The sequence below is a fragment of the Alligator mississippiensis genome, chromosome 5, assembly GCF_030867095.1.
Source record: "Alligator mississippiensis isolate rAllMis1 chromosome 5, rAllMis1, whole genome shotgun sequence".
Classification (NCBI taxonomy): Eukaryota; Metazoa; Chordata; order Crocodylia; family Alligatoridae; genus Alligator; species Alligator mississippiensis.
Window position 1 is genome coordinate 170,404,777 of NC_081828.1, and position 16,508 is coordinate 170,421,284.

At 45.9% G+C, this 16,508-nt stretch overlaps 1 protein-coding gene across 1 annotated transcript in view; it reads right to left on the bottom strand.

Annotated features, from left to right (window-relative positions):
• The window catches only part of NXPH1 (neurexophilin 1), a 217,536-nt gene extending 201,455 nt beyond the window's left edge, over nt 1–16,081 (bottom strand). The window contains exons 1-2 of the mRNA XM_019498117.2: nt 15,684–16,081; nt 14,973–15,135 (exon numbers count right to left, since the gene is read on the bottom strand). Of these exons, the coding sequence (XP_019353662.1) occupies nt 14,973–15,086 (114 nt within the window). The 5' untranslated portion in view covers nt 15,087–15,135; nt 15,684–16,081. The remainder of the gene's footprint in view (nt 1–14,972; nt 15,136–15,683) is intronic.
• Nucleotides 16,082–16,508: the final 427 nt, after the last annotated feature.

The window sequence follows — 16,508 nt, forward strand, 5'->3', positions numbered from 1 at the left end:
CAAAAAACAGTTTACATAAATATTTAAGCTAAACCTAACAGTAAAAGACAAGAGCGTGGTAGAAGTGATGGGTAATTTAGAATCAGAACTAATGTTTCTGGTTATTCTTTCCATCAGTCCAGCACATTCCCACCTTTATCACTGAATGGGTCCTCATTCCCCTTCCCCTACTGTTGGTTTGAGACACTCTCCCACCCTGGTAAACACCTTTCACTTCTGACCATGATCACTACAGGCACGGTTGGTGAACTCAGACTGGTGGGGTGGGTGGAGCGTCACACAGAAGTGGGGGGGGGGGTGGAGGAGGGAGGGGGTTTGCAGCCAGCGGGAACGGGGTGGGGTTTGCAGCTGGCCAGGCACTCCAACTGGGAGCGGGGAGGCTGCAAACCCCACTGCTCCCAGCTGGCTGCAAACCCCACCCCACTTCTGGCTGGCTGCAAATCTCCCCCCTCCCTACCCTGCTCCTGTGTGCCACTCCACCTGCCCCACCAGTCTGAGTTCACCAGCCATGCCTGAATCACTATGGGCATGTCTACACATGCAATTAATGCACATGAAAAAACCCTGGAGCTTATTGCTCCCAAGCAGGCCTGAGAGCAAAAAACTCCAGAGTGTATTGCTCCAAAGTTTATTTGTGTGCAGCATGTGGAGCCTAGTCAAGGCAGCCCAAGCTGATGGGGGATCTGGGGGAGGTCAGCCTGCCAGCCCAGGACTGCTCCAACAGGACTCCACATGCTGCAGAGGGATTGGCTGGGGCATGAGAGTGCTTCAGTACAGGGGCTGCCAGCTGGCTATCCCTGCGCTAAAGCACCCTGTGTCCCAGCCAGCCGGAGCAGTGTATACACATGTGCTGCTGTGCACAGAAAAAGCTCTGCAACAGAGTAGTACTTGTATTTTACAAGCACTACCCTGCTGCAGAGTTTATTAGTTTCGTGCACCCTAATAGGGGTGCATATGTAGATGCTAAGACATTTACTGCGCAGTTTATTAGTCAACTGCACACTAAACATTGATTAATTAACTAACATTGTGTAAGGTGATTGCAAGGTGAAATGTTGCAATCTGATTGCAAGGTGAAATATTTGAACCCATGAAGACTTCTAAGCCCTGTTTTCAAGACAACCAGAAAGATATCAGTCATAAATTCTCAACTCTACCCTAATATTTGTTGCCTGAATAAAAAATATTGGTTTCCAATTAGAGCACAAACCACAAGCAAACAACTTTAAGACATTGGGCAGGGTTAATATCACTTCTATGAAACTGATACCTGTACAAGTCAAATGAAGAGTTCAGAACCTGTAACTTCAGCCCTTGGAGTGACTCAAACTGAGGCAGCTGCCCTTATTCTGTAGGAACATTAGTAGCTTCTCTGGGTGTCAGTCTGCATGGCTCCCTAGCTCCCTAGCAGGTTAATAAGTCTGGAAGTAAAGACAGAATGTGGAGTTCTCTATTATTCTCCATACATCAGAATTTGCTCAAAATTTCTTACCAGTCTGCTACCAGCCTCAGGGTACAACTTTGCAATATAGTAGGTTGAATCACCAGCATTACTCTTGTTAGAGCAGTGCAGGAGATAATGCCACGAAGGGAAATGTTGAGCAAAGAGGTATTGTAAGACATAGTGCATGAGAAGCTGCTAGTAACGTATGAACATGTAGTTGTAGCTATACACCAGCCAATGAGTTTGCTATATATTGTGGTTTTCTCTGGCTTTTGTATGCTTTGGGGAACTCATGTTCAAAGAGACTTTGAAACTCTTGTACAGCCCACTTGAAGGTACGGTATAGTTGTCATCTCTGTACTCCCAGAATATAAATGTATTATCCAATCCACAGAAGTCTCAAAGGGCACAAGGTAGTAGGAGTTGAGAATCAGCACAGACATCCTCTCACTTCAGTCTCTCCACTAACCTTCAGAGCAGGCATAATAGCAGAAAACATGTTTTTGTTGCACACCATGGCATCTGAAGCAGAATGGCCCTACTGGTTCACTGGATGCTATAACACCATAACATCTTCGGTGCACAATGTTCTCTTAAAAGCACAATTGGCCTAACGAAGATTCATTAATTCATTAGGGGAATACATTTTCATTTGTGCTTCTAATTACCTGAATGCAAGTCAGGAGGTTAGAGAACCCAAACCATCAATCCACTTTGAGAGAACAAAATATACAAAAATGGTACAAGCTGCGCTGGTTAAAATGGTCCGGGCCTTAGTCCAGTGGACTATGTAAACTGAATCCACTAGCTAACTAAATTGTAGCCCCATCTATTGAGCTAAAGCAAACTCTCCACCTGATACCAGCAGCAGAGATAGTGTAGTTGACAAAATTCTATGAAGTAAAGCTCAAAATGAAAAAAAATAAAAAAGTAAAGAAAGATCTGGAAGTCCTTACAGGGTCAAGTACTATTGCGGACAATGGGAGTTTGCTTTCTTAACAAAAGAACAAAAGACTGGGTTTTGAAGTTCACAGCTTGTGGAAGAACAAAGTTAGGCCCTAATTCTACTGAAAAAACTGACATACCATAATGGGTACAACATAAGAACAAGAATAGAATAGAATAGAATAGAATAGAATAGAGCATCCTCAGCTCTTAATGCCTTCACTGCAGCTGAGGTTACTCAGTTCCTTGTGGGACTTATCCCACTCTAAGTAGTGCTTTGCAATAATAACATTTTCTAAACTTCCTGCCTGTATATTGGTGCTTTATGATTTTTATTCAAACATTTCAAGGGGTTTTTTTGCCTTGTTTCCAAGTCTGACCTCCAATAGCCTAGTCATTTGTTTTACATAAGCCTACACAAGTTTCAAATTATGGGGAAGCTCAGGGGGGCTGAGCCCCCCCATAAGAGACAAGAGCCCTGCTCTTGTAAGATTTGAAAATCATAACCTGGGGGTCTCCGATTTTATTAGGGCATCGTGATAAGCAGTCCATTTTTTTTGCACCCTACCCCCAAGAGTCAAAGAGTAATTCGAACCCTGAGCCTACATGTTCAATAATGGTAATGAAATACTGTTTTCAAAATGCCTATTGAAAGTTAAAATATTTATGAAGCTAAAGACACTATTCTATTTCCAAAGAAATCAATGGCAACAATTCTGTTTTTTTGTAGAGCTAGATTAAGCCCTAAATCAGTATTCAAGTTCCGTATGCAAGCAGAAATATGATTTTTAAATATAGCCTTATATAGTCATCTTTCAAATACATATTTCTTGTGAAAGAAGCAAAAAATCTGCAGTGCTGTGCAAAATCTCCACATCAATAGCAATTAGATTTCATATCTAAAATAGAGAAATACTACTATATATTGACCATGCATGACTTCCTCAGATATGCCATGGTTTTCTTTGTTCAGTAATTTTGTGAAACAGTAAATGATGGTGCCCCTGATGTTGTGAGGCCATATTACAAGAAGAGGTAAAAAACAAAAACAAAACAAAACAAAAAAAACCCCACCCTGAGCTGTTTGAAAAGTCCAGTTTTTTTATTTAATTTCAGAAATTAAGATATTTAGCAACATATTTCTAAAGTAGTTGAATCAGCAGTCATACCTGCTCCCCAGCCCATTATTCAGAAAAGCGTTACAAGTTTAAGAAAGAACTAATTAAAATCTATTACTTGTGAAAATCATAAATAAAATATAGCCAGAATGAGATTGAATGCAAGTCATAAAACATGTTTTTAGGTGCTAATGGTGTAGTGGATGCTGGGTTCATAATTTAGAGATAAATTCAGAAATTTTCTAGGTAAGGGATAGTATTTTACCACATCCATAACATGATAAGTCATATAGCAGTAGAAATAGGTTTGCAGCAGGATAAAAATATTCTACCTTATGGTTAGAAATACAAAACATATGAAACATTAACTTTATGTAGTCCTAATCTAGAAAAGCACTTAAACACAGGCTTAAACTTCAACATGTGAGTAATCCCTCTTGAGTAAAGCATATGCTTATTTTTAGGAATGATATAAGTGTTATTGATTTGAATAGATCTTAAGCATCTGCTTAAAGATAAGCACCTTCTTAAGTGCTTTACTGAACAAGGGCCTGCGTCCTCAAAAGCTTGTTGTATATGTCAGTTTACATTGTTATCTGGTCTTTGGATTATGAATATATGTTTATGTCAAGTTCTCCTCTCCAACATATAAGACTAACAAAGACTGCAAAGCTATAATCCTGTATTTTCAATTATCCATAAATTGTGGAGCTGAAAATAAATAACATTCAGCGATTCCTCTAATACATCTCAGTTACACATGTATATATTTGCTTCTTAAACTTTGCTCATTTTACAATGAAAGACTAAAATTACCATTCAAATCTACTCTTAGCCTTGAACCCACCCCAACTTTTCTACTTTAGGACCACATTCTAATACCTTTACTCATGCTAAATTTTATTTTACTCAATTGTGTGGTCATGTTAAAATCAATGGAGTTATTCTTAGAGTAAGGTTGTACACAACAGGAGTTGAGAGTTAGAATCTGACTCTGTATAAATAATGTTAAGATATTAACATGGAGCACTATCAGACCAAAGGCCAGAATAGGAATTCTTTATTCAAATTGCTGAGTTATTACATGATGGGACCTACTGAAACTAATGAGAGCCTGTGTGTGAGTAACTGCTCACAAGGGTAAAGTATTACAGCCAAAATCTAGGCAAGTAATGATAGTGTATTAAAGTGAATTGCTCATACACGGCCTGATACTCTTACTCACAAACAACAGCCCTATATATGACATGTTCCCAGTGAAACAAACACTACTCTTTGTGGGGTAAGATGCTACTCAATATAATAGGAGTATCAAAACCTGAGCTCTAGTAAGATAATACCTGGTATAAAGGAAAGCAGTAAGATGGAATCTATTATCTGTAAATCGGTAGAGTTTTGATATGCTATTTATTATGCCAATTTTATGTCATATCTCTAGATTTGTGCTATATCCTAGTTCCACTTCTCTTTAAAAATCTGTTAAGTCAGCAGTTGTATTGTTCACAGAACTGTAATACTGTTGTTATGCTCTACCTACGAATATATATACCTAGAAAACCTTCCTAAATGTGTTAAGCATTCCCCACATAAACATTAATAGAGAATTTTTTGTGTGGAAAAACAGAGTTCTCTACTTGCAGTTAGTGACAACAAGGGTGACTCTAAATTAGTGATAAATTACAAACTAACAATCCAATTTTAGACAGCCTGATATTTTACAGTATTGCTATTGATTGTGCATCAACCATGCATGTGCACTTTTTACATTATATCCATTTTAAATGCCTTCCTTTGCAAAAACCTCAAACACTATGGATGAGATTGTAAATATATAAAGCAGTCCATTAATTTTATACAAGCAGTTTTATACACCTGAAGGTCTATGACAACATTTCTTGACAAGATAGCTTACGAGAAGAATTGTTTTGCTAAAGTTCAATCAAGAATGGCTTATAAAATGAGTATGAAGAGAAATCTATTGGCACTGTCAGTTTGCACTTCCTATCATAAAAATATTTGCTTAACACCATCAAAAACAGAGCATTATACTTTAATTTTAAATTAAAGTCTAAATAACAGGTAACCTTCAATGATTAAAATGTCTGTATGATCTTCAAGAGACTAATTCTGCAGTCCATGTTCAAGCATATAATCCATTAATTTTAAATATTCCTTCAGATAATACAGATAATACAGAAGGATCGGGCCATGATTTTCAATTCCCCTATGAAAATATTGTTATTTTATTTATAATTTCCAACTATTTTAGGTATCGCCAAGGAAGGGGCTGAAAATATTGTGCCAGCTGCACATTCATGCTCATTAAATATGTGATTAATGAGGCAAGGTTTTCTTCCTGCAAGCTTGTATGCTCAGTAAATATTTTTAATATTAGTTATATTTATTCCAGTAAAGGTTTGTGGTGGCTGTAGATATCACTTTGCACATAGGACCTGTTCCAAAATGCACTGAAGTTAAAGGTGAGACTCCCATTGACTTCACTGGTCTTTGGATCAGGCACATAAAGTCTAAGGATTATAACTAAAATGGTAAATAAATGGCACATTTCTTTTAAATCAAGGAAATTGTATTACTTAGGGATTAAGTGTCTCCTTAATTTTCTTACTTAGCATGCTACATAAATATAGCATTAAAAAGACTTCACAATACATTTTCCATATAGCTCATAGATTTTAATTACAGAAGCTCTAAAAGTCTTTGTGGCCCCAAGAATTAATGTCAATAGATCATTGCCTTCCTGCCATTATTTTGGCAGTCAGCTCTGCCACTAAAAGGAATAAACAGAATCAAGGGATTCTCTGCTAGGAAGCTGCAAAGGTTTAACACCCGGAAAAATAATACAGACACATCTATTTTAAAAGTTCAACAGAAAATCAGAAACAAACCATGAGCTTTTATTCTTCAACTACCTTTGCACCAAGTAAGTATAGATTTGGAAATGCTATTTGAGGAAAGCAGAGCACTAGAGGTTAGCATTTTAAAGACACTCAGATACAACAGTAAAACAAGGGCTCTTCTCGGCAACCTATGAGCATAGATTGCCTTTCAATGCAAACGCTCAGACCCTTATCTAGCGGTGGAAGGGTTCTAATCACAGGAGAGGTGACAACCCAACAGGCACTGAAGGGGATGGACAAGCACACAAGTTAGTTTAGAGGACACATCAAGTGGACATATTGCCTCCCAATGGAGGATGAGAGAACAGCTACCCCGTGGAGAGGAAAAGACAGGAAGGCTGGAGAGATGGATGCAGCGGGCTAAGCAGATGAACGTACCGGAGACATTTGTCTCTGGCTAGGCTGCAAAACGCTGACAGTAATGAGGGTGGCATTTGGAAGATAAAAGCGATGTCTCAGAAGCAGACAGTACAGTTTCTACTAACTGTGAATCGGGCAACGATTAAATCGTAAGAAATGTAATCGCTCTCGCCTATCCTCAGCCTCTGCTGTTGGCTACTTCCCCTCCTTCTCCTTGATGCAAATAATCTATGAAAGACTCCACTAAAACTTTTTCCAGCCCGGTCAATTCCCATCACACTCCTCTATTGAAGGGCTTCCCATCAGTCATCCGGTTACACCTTCATTGTTAACGTCCTGTGTTTTATTGACAAGCACTTTTCAGGCAGCAGAGCCCTAGAGGACAGCTCTGTCGATAGTAAGTTGGGATTTATGTGGTCGGAGGACAGAGCCAACGATTATCTCTTATTTCAAGTAGGAAGGGAGCTGGTGGGAAACTCTAGACAACTGCTTCTTTAATAGAATCGAGCAACCCCTCCGTGCTCCCTACAGAGCCTAATGGCTGCTCCGCTTTGAGCTCTGACAAAGAGCCCGCTTCGCCTTGGCTCGGGGTGAAATCGAATTGGCGATGCACATCACAACCCCCACCTTCGACTAAATCAGAGAGAGCCTCCTTCCGACTCCAGGAGTGTGAAGTGCCTCTTTTAATTAATCCCTCCCTGCTCCCACTGCCATGCGGTTTCCTCAAAGTCAATAACCTTCCAAGTGTCCATTGCGGAGACGTTAAAATTGAATTTCTCTGCCCGAAGATGGGTGGTCCTGGAGCGATGGGCTGGAAAGAGACAAGCCGGAGCCAAAAATGAAAGCATTTATAACCAGATGAGTTACTTTTTCTCGGGTCTAATGATGATAAATTCAAGGTTGCCCCCACGTCCTCACAGTGGGCAGTTTACCCAGAGAAAATAATGAAGCTGCCTCACCATCAGTCTACATTAAAAGAGAGCCAGTCAGTAACAATAGTAAATATATTGATTTCCTTGCTAAACCGTTTTCTTTTACTATCCGTGAATAATCACTGGCCCTTCTAATATGTGGAATAATTAAGACGGTAAAATGTAACTGGGGCTACAGTTTTTTAGGAGCTCAAACAGGACATCCCTCCCTAAAGCCAGCTCCGATCTGGGGTGCAGGGCCTTTCAGGAGGGACTGAAACTATTGAAAAGACAGGCGTTTCTATTTAAGGGGTGGGTGGAAGCCAGCTTCCCAGAGCAATGTTTTATTCGGGCGGCAGTACATAAAATCGTTAATGAGACTTCAGGCTCAGGGGTTGAGGTTCTTTGTTTGCGAAGGGACTGCACTCTGTGCAGAGCACTGGTCTCACACGTGAGCCGGCGCGTAGTCCCTTGGATTTCCCTGTGACACTATGAACTGAAAGCCCAGCGGGGCGGGAGGCTGCCACCGCCCTGGGAGTGTTGCCTCGTCCTAGGTAGGGGTCAGGGAGGCGGGGGGTGGGCCGGGCGCTGTCCGAGGTGCTGGAGCGCAGCTGGACCCCACAGGCACCCTCAGGGGTAGGCGCGCGTCTAGGCGCTGTCCGTGGTCCTGAAACGCTGCACCGCATCCACCCCCGGAAAAGAATGACTCTTGTGCTAGAGCTATCTGGGAATAAATCCCCGTTGAGCGTTGGAGAAAGGCTGCCTCGGAGGTGTCCTGCAAAGCACCCCAGAAGTCGTGCCTACTGTTGAGGGAGGTAGGAGCGAGTCTTCCTCAGAAAGGCCCATGGCACTGATGAAAGATGAGATCCTCATCCAGTCTTGTGCCAGGTTGGACTCCGAACCAGACAGTCCTCAGCCACAGATCGCCAGGAGATGGTTTCAGAGCCGCTCGCCAGGGAGCTGCATTCGCTCTGCCAAGCCTTTGGTTCAAGACTGAAGCGGAAGGTTTGGTGGTTCTCCCGGCAGCCATTTATTCACAAACGTTTAAAAACACCCTGCCCAGGTCCCCCTTGTGAGGATGCAAGTCATTAAGCTTGAAGCCACTGCATCCGGCCTATTATCTTCGCTGCTTTTTCTATACTGATCAGTGGCTCTGAAGAGTCAACACACCCAAGCTAGAAAAGAGATTTTTTTTTACAGGTCAGAGGGGTTAATCTCTCATTGAAGTCAGCTCTTTTCCAGCAAAGAACATGACAAATGGAATCCAGAATGACCTGAAGTAGAATAGAGTGGGAGCTTATTTCTCTTCGTCTCTCTCTCCCCCCTCGCCCCCCCCCCCTCGCCTCCTTTAATAATGTAAGCAAAGGAATGTAGTCCGTGTAGGAAGTTCCTATTGACTCCACTCCTGCAGTCTGGTGTTCCTGGCTATGGCTCAGAGATCACCTCTCGCTTGCCCTTCACTGATGGCCTTTTCCTCTTGCCCTCACTCTTGGCAAGGTTGTGGGGAAGAGGTGGAGATATTTTGAATCCCGGTTCTAATCTCAGAGAAACACAGTAAAATGGATTGTGTGGCAATTTTAAACAGCCAATAAAGTCGTTGCACTTACACAGAGCAAGCCTCTCGCAATGTCAGTGCTCATGTAGTTTCGGTGACATAAGAGCTGGTCTGGGATTTACTGCAATTCTAATACGTCCAAAGACGCCCTAGAGGGACAGAGCAGCAAGGGACAATATTAACTGTGTTAGTAATAACAACTACTGGCATGGGTCTGGGTTGTCATCTATAGATACACTGTATAGATACAATGAGCTGATGCAATATTATTGTATTGTAGTAGTTCAACAGCCATTTTAGTTGACCTTCGCTTACGTCCAGCAATGTTGTAGTAACTTTCGAGCCCTGGCATCCAAACTGTCCTGACTCTAGATGCCCCTGAAAAGAAGAGTGCGTCACGGCTGTCTCTGTCCATAGTTTCAGCAATGTGGTTTCTCTCTTTCCTCCAAAGGCAGAGCACTCAATAGAAGTTTAAACAACAGCCAGCAATCCGCAGGGTTAAACAATAAACCGGGAAATGTGCTGTCCTGCTGAACAGAAAGCAGTTTGCATAGCATTGAGAATCCGCCAATATATATCATATCAATAAAAGCAGCTCTTCGAAAGCTTGCATAGTAATTGAGATTGGAGATGTTTTTTGATATGGGTTGGCATTTCCTCATATCAATCTGACAGAGCCAACTCAGGAAATTGCTGGTAATATTCATCTGGGGAGCACTTTCATTAAACGTAATTCATTCGACTTTCACAATAAATTGAGTGACATCCTTACAGCAGAACCTTTTTATCCTTGATGAAGTGCTTGCCAAGCTTTGGGTTTTTCACTTTATTGTCACATTCCTTAAAGCAGAGTCGTCAACATGTCAATCTGCTGCATAAAAAGCTAAAGCCGTATTTACAAAGCGCCCGGGAGGAGGTTTAATGCTGACTTACCAGAAGAATGAGTTGTGAGTTAAACTATCTGATAAATCACCTTCGAACCTTATCCAAATACAATCGGAAGCACAGGAGCCAAGCCTGGGAAGGCAAGGGAGGGTCCCCACATTTTTTTCTTAAGGTTCTGGCTATTCCCAGACATTGATTTACCACGCAGCTTCTCTGCAATTTCCAAAGACTACTGGGGAAATTGGCTTTTTCTTAATTAAAATGGCGATTTAGAGGTACAGGAAAATATTAAACTGCTTAAAATGGATACCTCCAGCTACTGACTTAGAAGATTGGGCTAATCAAACAGAGGCGGGGAGATTGGATTACATTCAGGTGCCTTTTTGAAAGGCGAGACATATTCCAGACTGCTTTCTTCAGCGACTGAAAAAAGTGCATGCACCGAGTGAGCTTGTCCACTAACAACTGATGAAAAGGAACTTTCGGTTCCTTCTGCGTCCACCTACACTTAGGAACGAAAGCCCTGAACAGAGCTTAACCATTCTGCGTTTAATAGGAAATAATATAGGCAAATTTCTGCCAATTGCAAGCAAACCGGTTCCAATTGCTATTAGGGTGCATTGTCCTCCCCTGTGCAACTTTTCTCAATGAACACAGCTCTTATATTTAAATATATATATATTTATTTCCAGACTGTGACACAAAAAATCCCTGCTAATTCTCTTCTTTTTTCTCTGTTCTACATCAAATAAGCCAAAGGCAGAAAATTGCTTATTTGGAAAAAAAAAAGGGGGCGGGGGAGGAGGAAGCAATACCCAAATGATTTCAGCACAAACTACCTTTTGAAAATATTGTAGATAGTGGTTATTACAGGACAATACTGTCTCTCTTTTCGCCGCCTAAAGATTTTTCCCCTTCCAGAAAAAAGTAGGACAACAGCACCTCTCAACCTGTTTTCCCAGACACCTGATATTCTTCACGTCAACAATGGCTCTCGTTAAACACGGAGGAATGACCGCGAACAATGCGACAGAATTAAATGTACACAAACTCTGTAGCCATCAACATGAGGTTTCCTTCCCTCAGTAACTGATGCCCCAAGTCCCACCTCTACGGACGATTTTAAACAGTCACCAGATTCTGACAGTAAAGCTGCGCTCGAATATCAGAAACTTCAAACTTCACAAATGTTAGGGGAGAGTAATTAAAGCCCGAGAGAACTCAGGAGGGTATCTGTCTATTTGTAAAACCGTTTGCAAAGGGGATAAGTCTATAAAATCAACCACTTCTGTAAGCTTTTACCATAAGAAAAGGAAGAGGAGGGAAAGAAAAGAAAAGCAGACTACTGTTCTGTTTTCAAAAGCACAAGCCTGTTAGGCTTCCCATTAAATAAGCTACCTACAATGCCCTCTTCTTATTCTGGACCATACATTTCTTCCTAAAATGATGCCTGCTGATGTTAATTTAGTCTTGTGCTATGTAACTCCCTCTCCATTGAAAACGCCAAGCCCACCAAATACAGTCTGAAGCTTATTTTAGAAAACTCACTAGTGAATAACTTAATCTTTTATCTTGAAAAAGACAACAGCACAAGAGACTCGCCTATCCCAGTAAGCAAGGATGCAACCCCATTTAGTTCTGTGTTGGGAGGTGCTCTTGGTACATGACAAGTAGTTAGTGAATTGGGGTTACCTTTAACCCAGAGTAAAACAAATTAATCCTAATCATTCAGTATACCGCATGAGAAGTTGTACAATAGAGCAGACGAACGCAAACCCGCGATCTGTATGTGTGGTGTGGAAAAAGGTATTTAAAAATCAGCAGCCAAAAAAAGCAATTCGCCTCCACTGCCTTAGATTTACTGGAAGAATGGACGGCGTTCAACCACCGGCTGATAATAAGATTATCCAGCAGGAATATTTTAGCTGTTTGCACGCAAATCTCCTAAAGTGTTTGCCCCGGTGACATTACTCTCGTCATCTTAATGTATTAAATCAATCGGGCTCCCTTTCACTGCTGCCATAGGATTGCAGTTGCTATTCCATTTGCAATGTAACATTTCCATGGAGCAGCTCGCGCCGTGATCGGCCATCTCCAGTCGTTTTATGTCAAACAATGGATTTCCTTAGCAATTTGTATGGAAATAGTATGACCTGTCCTTTCTGGCCCATCCTTGACCCGTCCTATTGAGAAATAACTCTAGTTAGGATCTCCGCTGGTCTTTGTCAAGAACTGTATGTTTTCCATCACTTGTACAGCATGTTGCTTCAATCAAGCACAAAAAAAAAGAGAAAAAAATCACATTCGCCTGGAGTTTAATTGTTCCATTATATCATCCTGGAAGTAGAGTGGAAACTATCCAGGAATTAAATGAGAGCTTTTAATTTAGGAATTATTATAAACCGAATAGAGTCCCTTTGATTATATGTTTTAGTACATATAGTTCGAAAATTACAGCGCTTACGGATCTACCATATAGAAGAGTGGTTGTTTCTTTCTTGTGCAATATTGGGTCATTTTAGTGGCGATCTTAGGTTGTAAGATGCAGCCTTACAGTTTAAGAAAACTTGCATCATAAGATTGTGCTTAGGTGCTTTCGGATAGACTGTGCCAACGTGAGGATCTCTAGCAAAAATCAGAAGTAAGAGTGCAGCATTTTAAATCCTCTCTGTGCTATAATATGCCTGGTATACTACCCTCCAGTCTGAAGAAAGGAGAAGCGTGTGCCCTTAGCTTCGAAATACTAATATTACTCGGGTATTCCTTTAGGCCAGAGGAAACGCATTTACTGTACTAATCAAATACAGCACACCACCAAGACGCTGCATTGTTCAGAACTACAGTCCAGAGCATGGACAAAATGAGTGTCTGGTGTGGCCTAGATTATACCCTTATTTATGAGTAAACATAATGTGAAACCTTTTTCACCAGGAAAGTCTCCCCATGAAACTCCTATTCATTAAGATGTATGTGTATCAGCAACGACCTCTATATATTTCATATAATAAGGCCGCGTGACATAAAGAATAGAAGTGCTCTTTTACAAGGCTTCGTTAGAAAAGGCTACAGGGGTGGGTGGGAAGGGAAAGCACTGGTTTCCTGGTTCGAGCTAAGGTACAAGCTGGCAAATTTCTGAATGTGTTTAACTTAACGCAAACAACCCAGCGTAGCTTCGTCTGTCCGCTCCTATTAGGCATCATCTGCTTCAGATGCAAGCTAACCACCTTCTTTCCCCTTCGCAGATCCACCCCAACATCCGCCCTGCACTTTAAAGCAAACTACGTGGGAAGCAGAAGGGCTTTAACGTCTAGTTTTCACCTCCTAAATGGCTGAGCCTTGAAAAGGCAAATCCTAGCTGAAGTTAATCAGTTCAGTTTTAGGGGGGTTGTTTTAGAGACTCTGTGTGTGTGTGTGTGTGTGTGTCACGCACACACGCACACAGAGTTACATTTACATTTTGCTGGCTCGTGTCACATGCATTAGAGCTTTAATCAAAACTTCATGCCTCGGTGCCAACATCAGTCTATTATTACAAGATGTCCTAAAGGTCCAAGTTTTTAAAGTCCCCCGCTATCACCGCAGTTCAATGGAGAGCGAGACGTTAGACTACAGGTCTAAGGCTTGACTGGTAAACAGCTACCAAGTGAGAGTGGGAAACCCTTTGGATTTTATTCCCCCTCTCCCTGTCTTGGCAGGAGGCACAACCCAGTCGACGTGCGTTTCCCCATCCCTTAAACTGGCCTTTATTCTCGGGTTTATTGTATCATATTTCGCTTTGTTTGAAGGGAAATGGAAAAACTGTCTTTTTTTTCTCTCTCTCTGTCATGCCTGCGCAAAAAAAAAAAAAAAAAAAAAAAGGCATTCAGGTAATGAAGTCTGTAACTAAACGGTAATTGAATCAGCATAATTTGCACACTGAATGGTTTTCAAATGCTCCCAGTTTACAATTAAAGGAGAATTAATGCGCTTGTTGTTCAGGCTGCAGCGCATTAGAATAAATCCAGCGCTGTTGTTGTAATGAGCGGGAAACAGTTTAAGTGCCAGGCAACACATTGAAAATGTACCGCCACGTATTGATCTCGCGCCGGGTTTTTGATAGATGATTTGCCGCCGCCGTTCTTGTGCGCCAGGAAATTCAGGGCAAGAAGAAAGAGGCTGCTGCTGCTGCTGCCGCCGCCGCGGGTCCCAGCAGGGGCAGGCTACGGGGATCGCGCCCCGGCGAAGCCGCTGCGTCCCCGGGGAAGCGGGGAGGCAGGGGGCGCTTCCCGGCGCCGCGGTGCGCGCCCCTTCCCGCTCGGGGGAGCCGCGGCTTCTCCTTGCCACCGGCTGCCCCCGCCTCCCGCTGCTGCCCCCGCCGCGGCCGAGCCGGGCTGAGCCTGGCGCGCAGCGCCCTCGGGCGGCCGCGCTCCGCCAGCGCACGGACCGGCGGCGCGGAGCCGGGACAGGGAGCGCGGGGAGCCCGCCCGTCGCTCCCGCCCCGGCCTGAGCCGGCCAGAGCTCCCGCCGCCCGGGGGAGAGGAGCCGAGGTCCCGCCGGTGGGGCTCGGCCCCGGGAGGCAGCGCCCGCTCCGGAGTGGCACCACGCGCCCCCCAGACGGGGCTGGGCAGGAGGGACCCGATCCCCTGATCTGCACCTGATCAGGAGCCAGCCCCCCCCCCTCCCCCGCCCCCCATGCATCCACTTGAGGAAGCCCCTGCCCCCGGGGCGCCCGACCCGCGCCCCTCGCAGGAGGAAGGAAAAGTTTCTCCCCGGCCCCTGCGGCGGGGCCCGTCGGAGCAGGACGCGGCCCCGGGGGCCCTGCCGGACACGCTGCCAAGTCCCGCGGGCATCACTCACCAGGTCGAGGGTGGGCTGCAGCAGGAGCACGGCGCACCAGTACACAGCCTGCATCCTCCCGGCTCCAAGTTGCCCCGCTCCGCGGCCGCTCGCTCTTTGTTCCTCGCAGACCATAGATCCAGCGGGGCCGCCACTTTACACAACCCGGGGCGCTCCCAGCTGCCTAGACAGAGAGGAGATTGTAGAGCCCATGGCCACGCGGCGGGGTTAGGCGGGGAGACGAGCGGGGGAGCGCGAAGCGAGGGGGCGGGGGAGGAGGAGGGGATGGGTGACGGGTGGGTGGGTGGGTGGTGTGTGCCCGCCCGGGGCGGGGGGGGGGGCAATTAATGATTAAAGCGAGTTAATCCAGCAAAGTGGCTGCGAGGCCCCGGCAGTCCTGGGGGCAGGGGGGGCGCCCCGGGTGCCGGAGGAAGGGGGCTGCAGAGTTCACCACCAAATCCCCAGTCAGCGAGACGGGCAGAGCGCGAGAGGCGGGGAGGGAGGGGGGTAGGACATACCAGGATTAGGGAGCGGGGTGCTCCGCAGCTGGGCGATCCGAGCAGGCTGCGTCTCCCCGAGCGCTCCCCCCCCCCCAACCCCTCCCAGCCAGGCACTTTCCCGCGAGCAGCTGCTCTCCCCAACTCTTGGCCCGAGCGGCGGGTGCCGCAGGTCGCCTCAAAACATGCGCCCCCCCGCCACCCCCGCACGGATCTCCGCCCGGGAGAGACGTACTGCGGACAGGGTCCGAGGGCTGGCAGGGCTCGGCGCGCGCGCTCCATCCGCAGCCTACAAGGGCTCGCAGCGCCCGGGCGGGCAGGTCGGGTCCACCCCGCGGCTCCCCGCCATGTCCCGCGGCAGCAGGCGCCCCCGCGGGTCCGGCATGCGGGAGGCGGCCCGGCCGCGCCCCACGGCCGGCAACTTCCCGGGGCGGCGCTGCCCGGGCCCGGGCCCGCGGCTCCGAGCGGCGGCGGCGGCTCCGGGCGCGGTGTCTGTCACCGAGGAGCTGTGGGCGCGGGCGCCGCCGCTTGAACTTTGGATCCGCTCTCTCTGCGAGGACCTCGGCCGAGCGGCTTCAAATACAGCAGCCGCGCCGAGGACTGTCCGAGAGTCAGTGCTGGGGGCGGCGGGGAGCGAGTGGGCTGGGTGCGGGAGGGAGGCGGGGAGGGAGGGAAGGCGACTTGAGCAGCATCCCGTCCTCTCCTCCAAACTGGGTGGCGAATCAGAGCCCTCCCAGGGCGCGGCGCTGCGTCCTGCCCTGCAGCCGGGGGGGGCACAGCTCCTGCCGCTGCCCACCCCTAGCGCCCGGCAGCAATTCCCCCCTTTCCACCCTGCAAAATAGCACGAATGGGGATGATGCACGGCTTCTCCCTCCCCCTCCCCCCCCCAAGCGATCCTCTTCCCGGACTGCCCCTCCTCAGCTCAGGGCTCGTGCAGGTGAAGACAGGAGCCCCGGAGCCCGGCACACCTGGGCACTGGGAGAGGCGCCCATTGCTTTGAGCGGATGAGTGAGGGGCGCAGGCAGCCACCTGAAGCTCCAGACCCGCCCCCCCGGGCAAG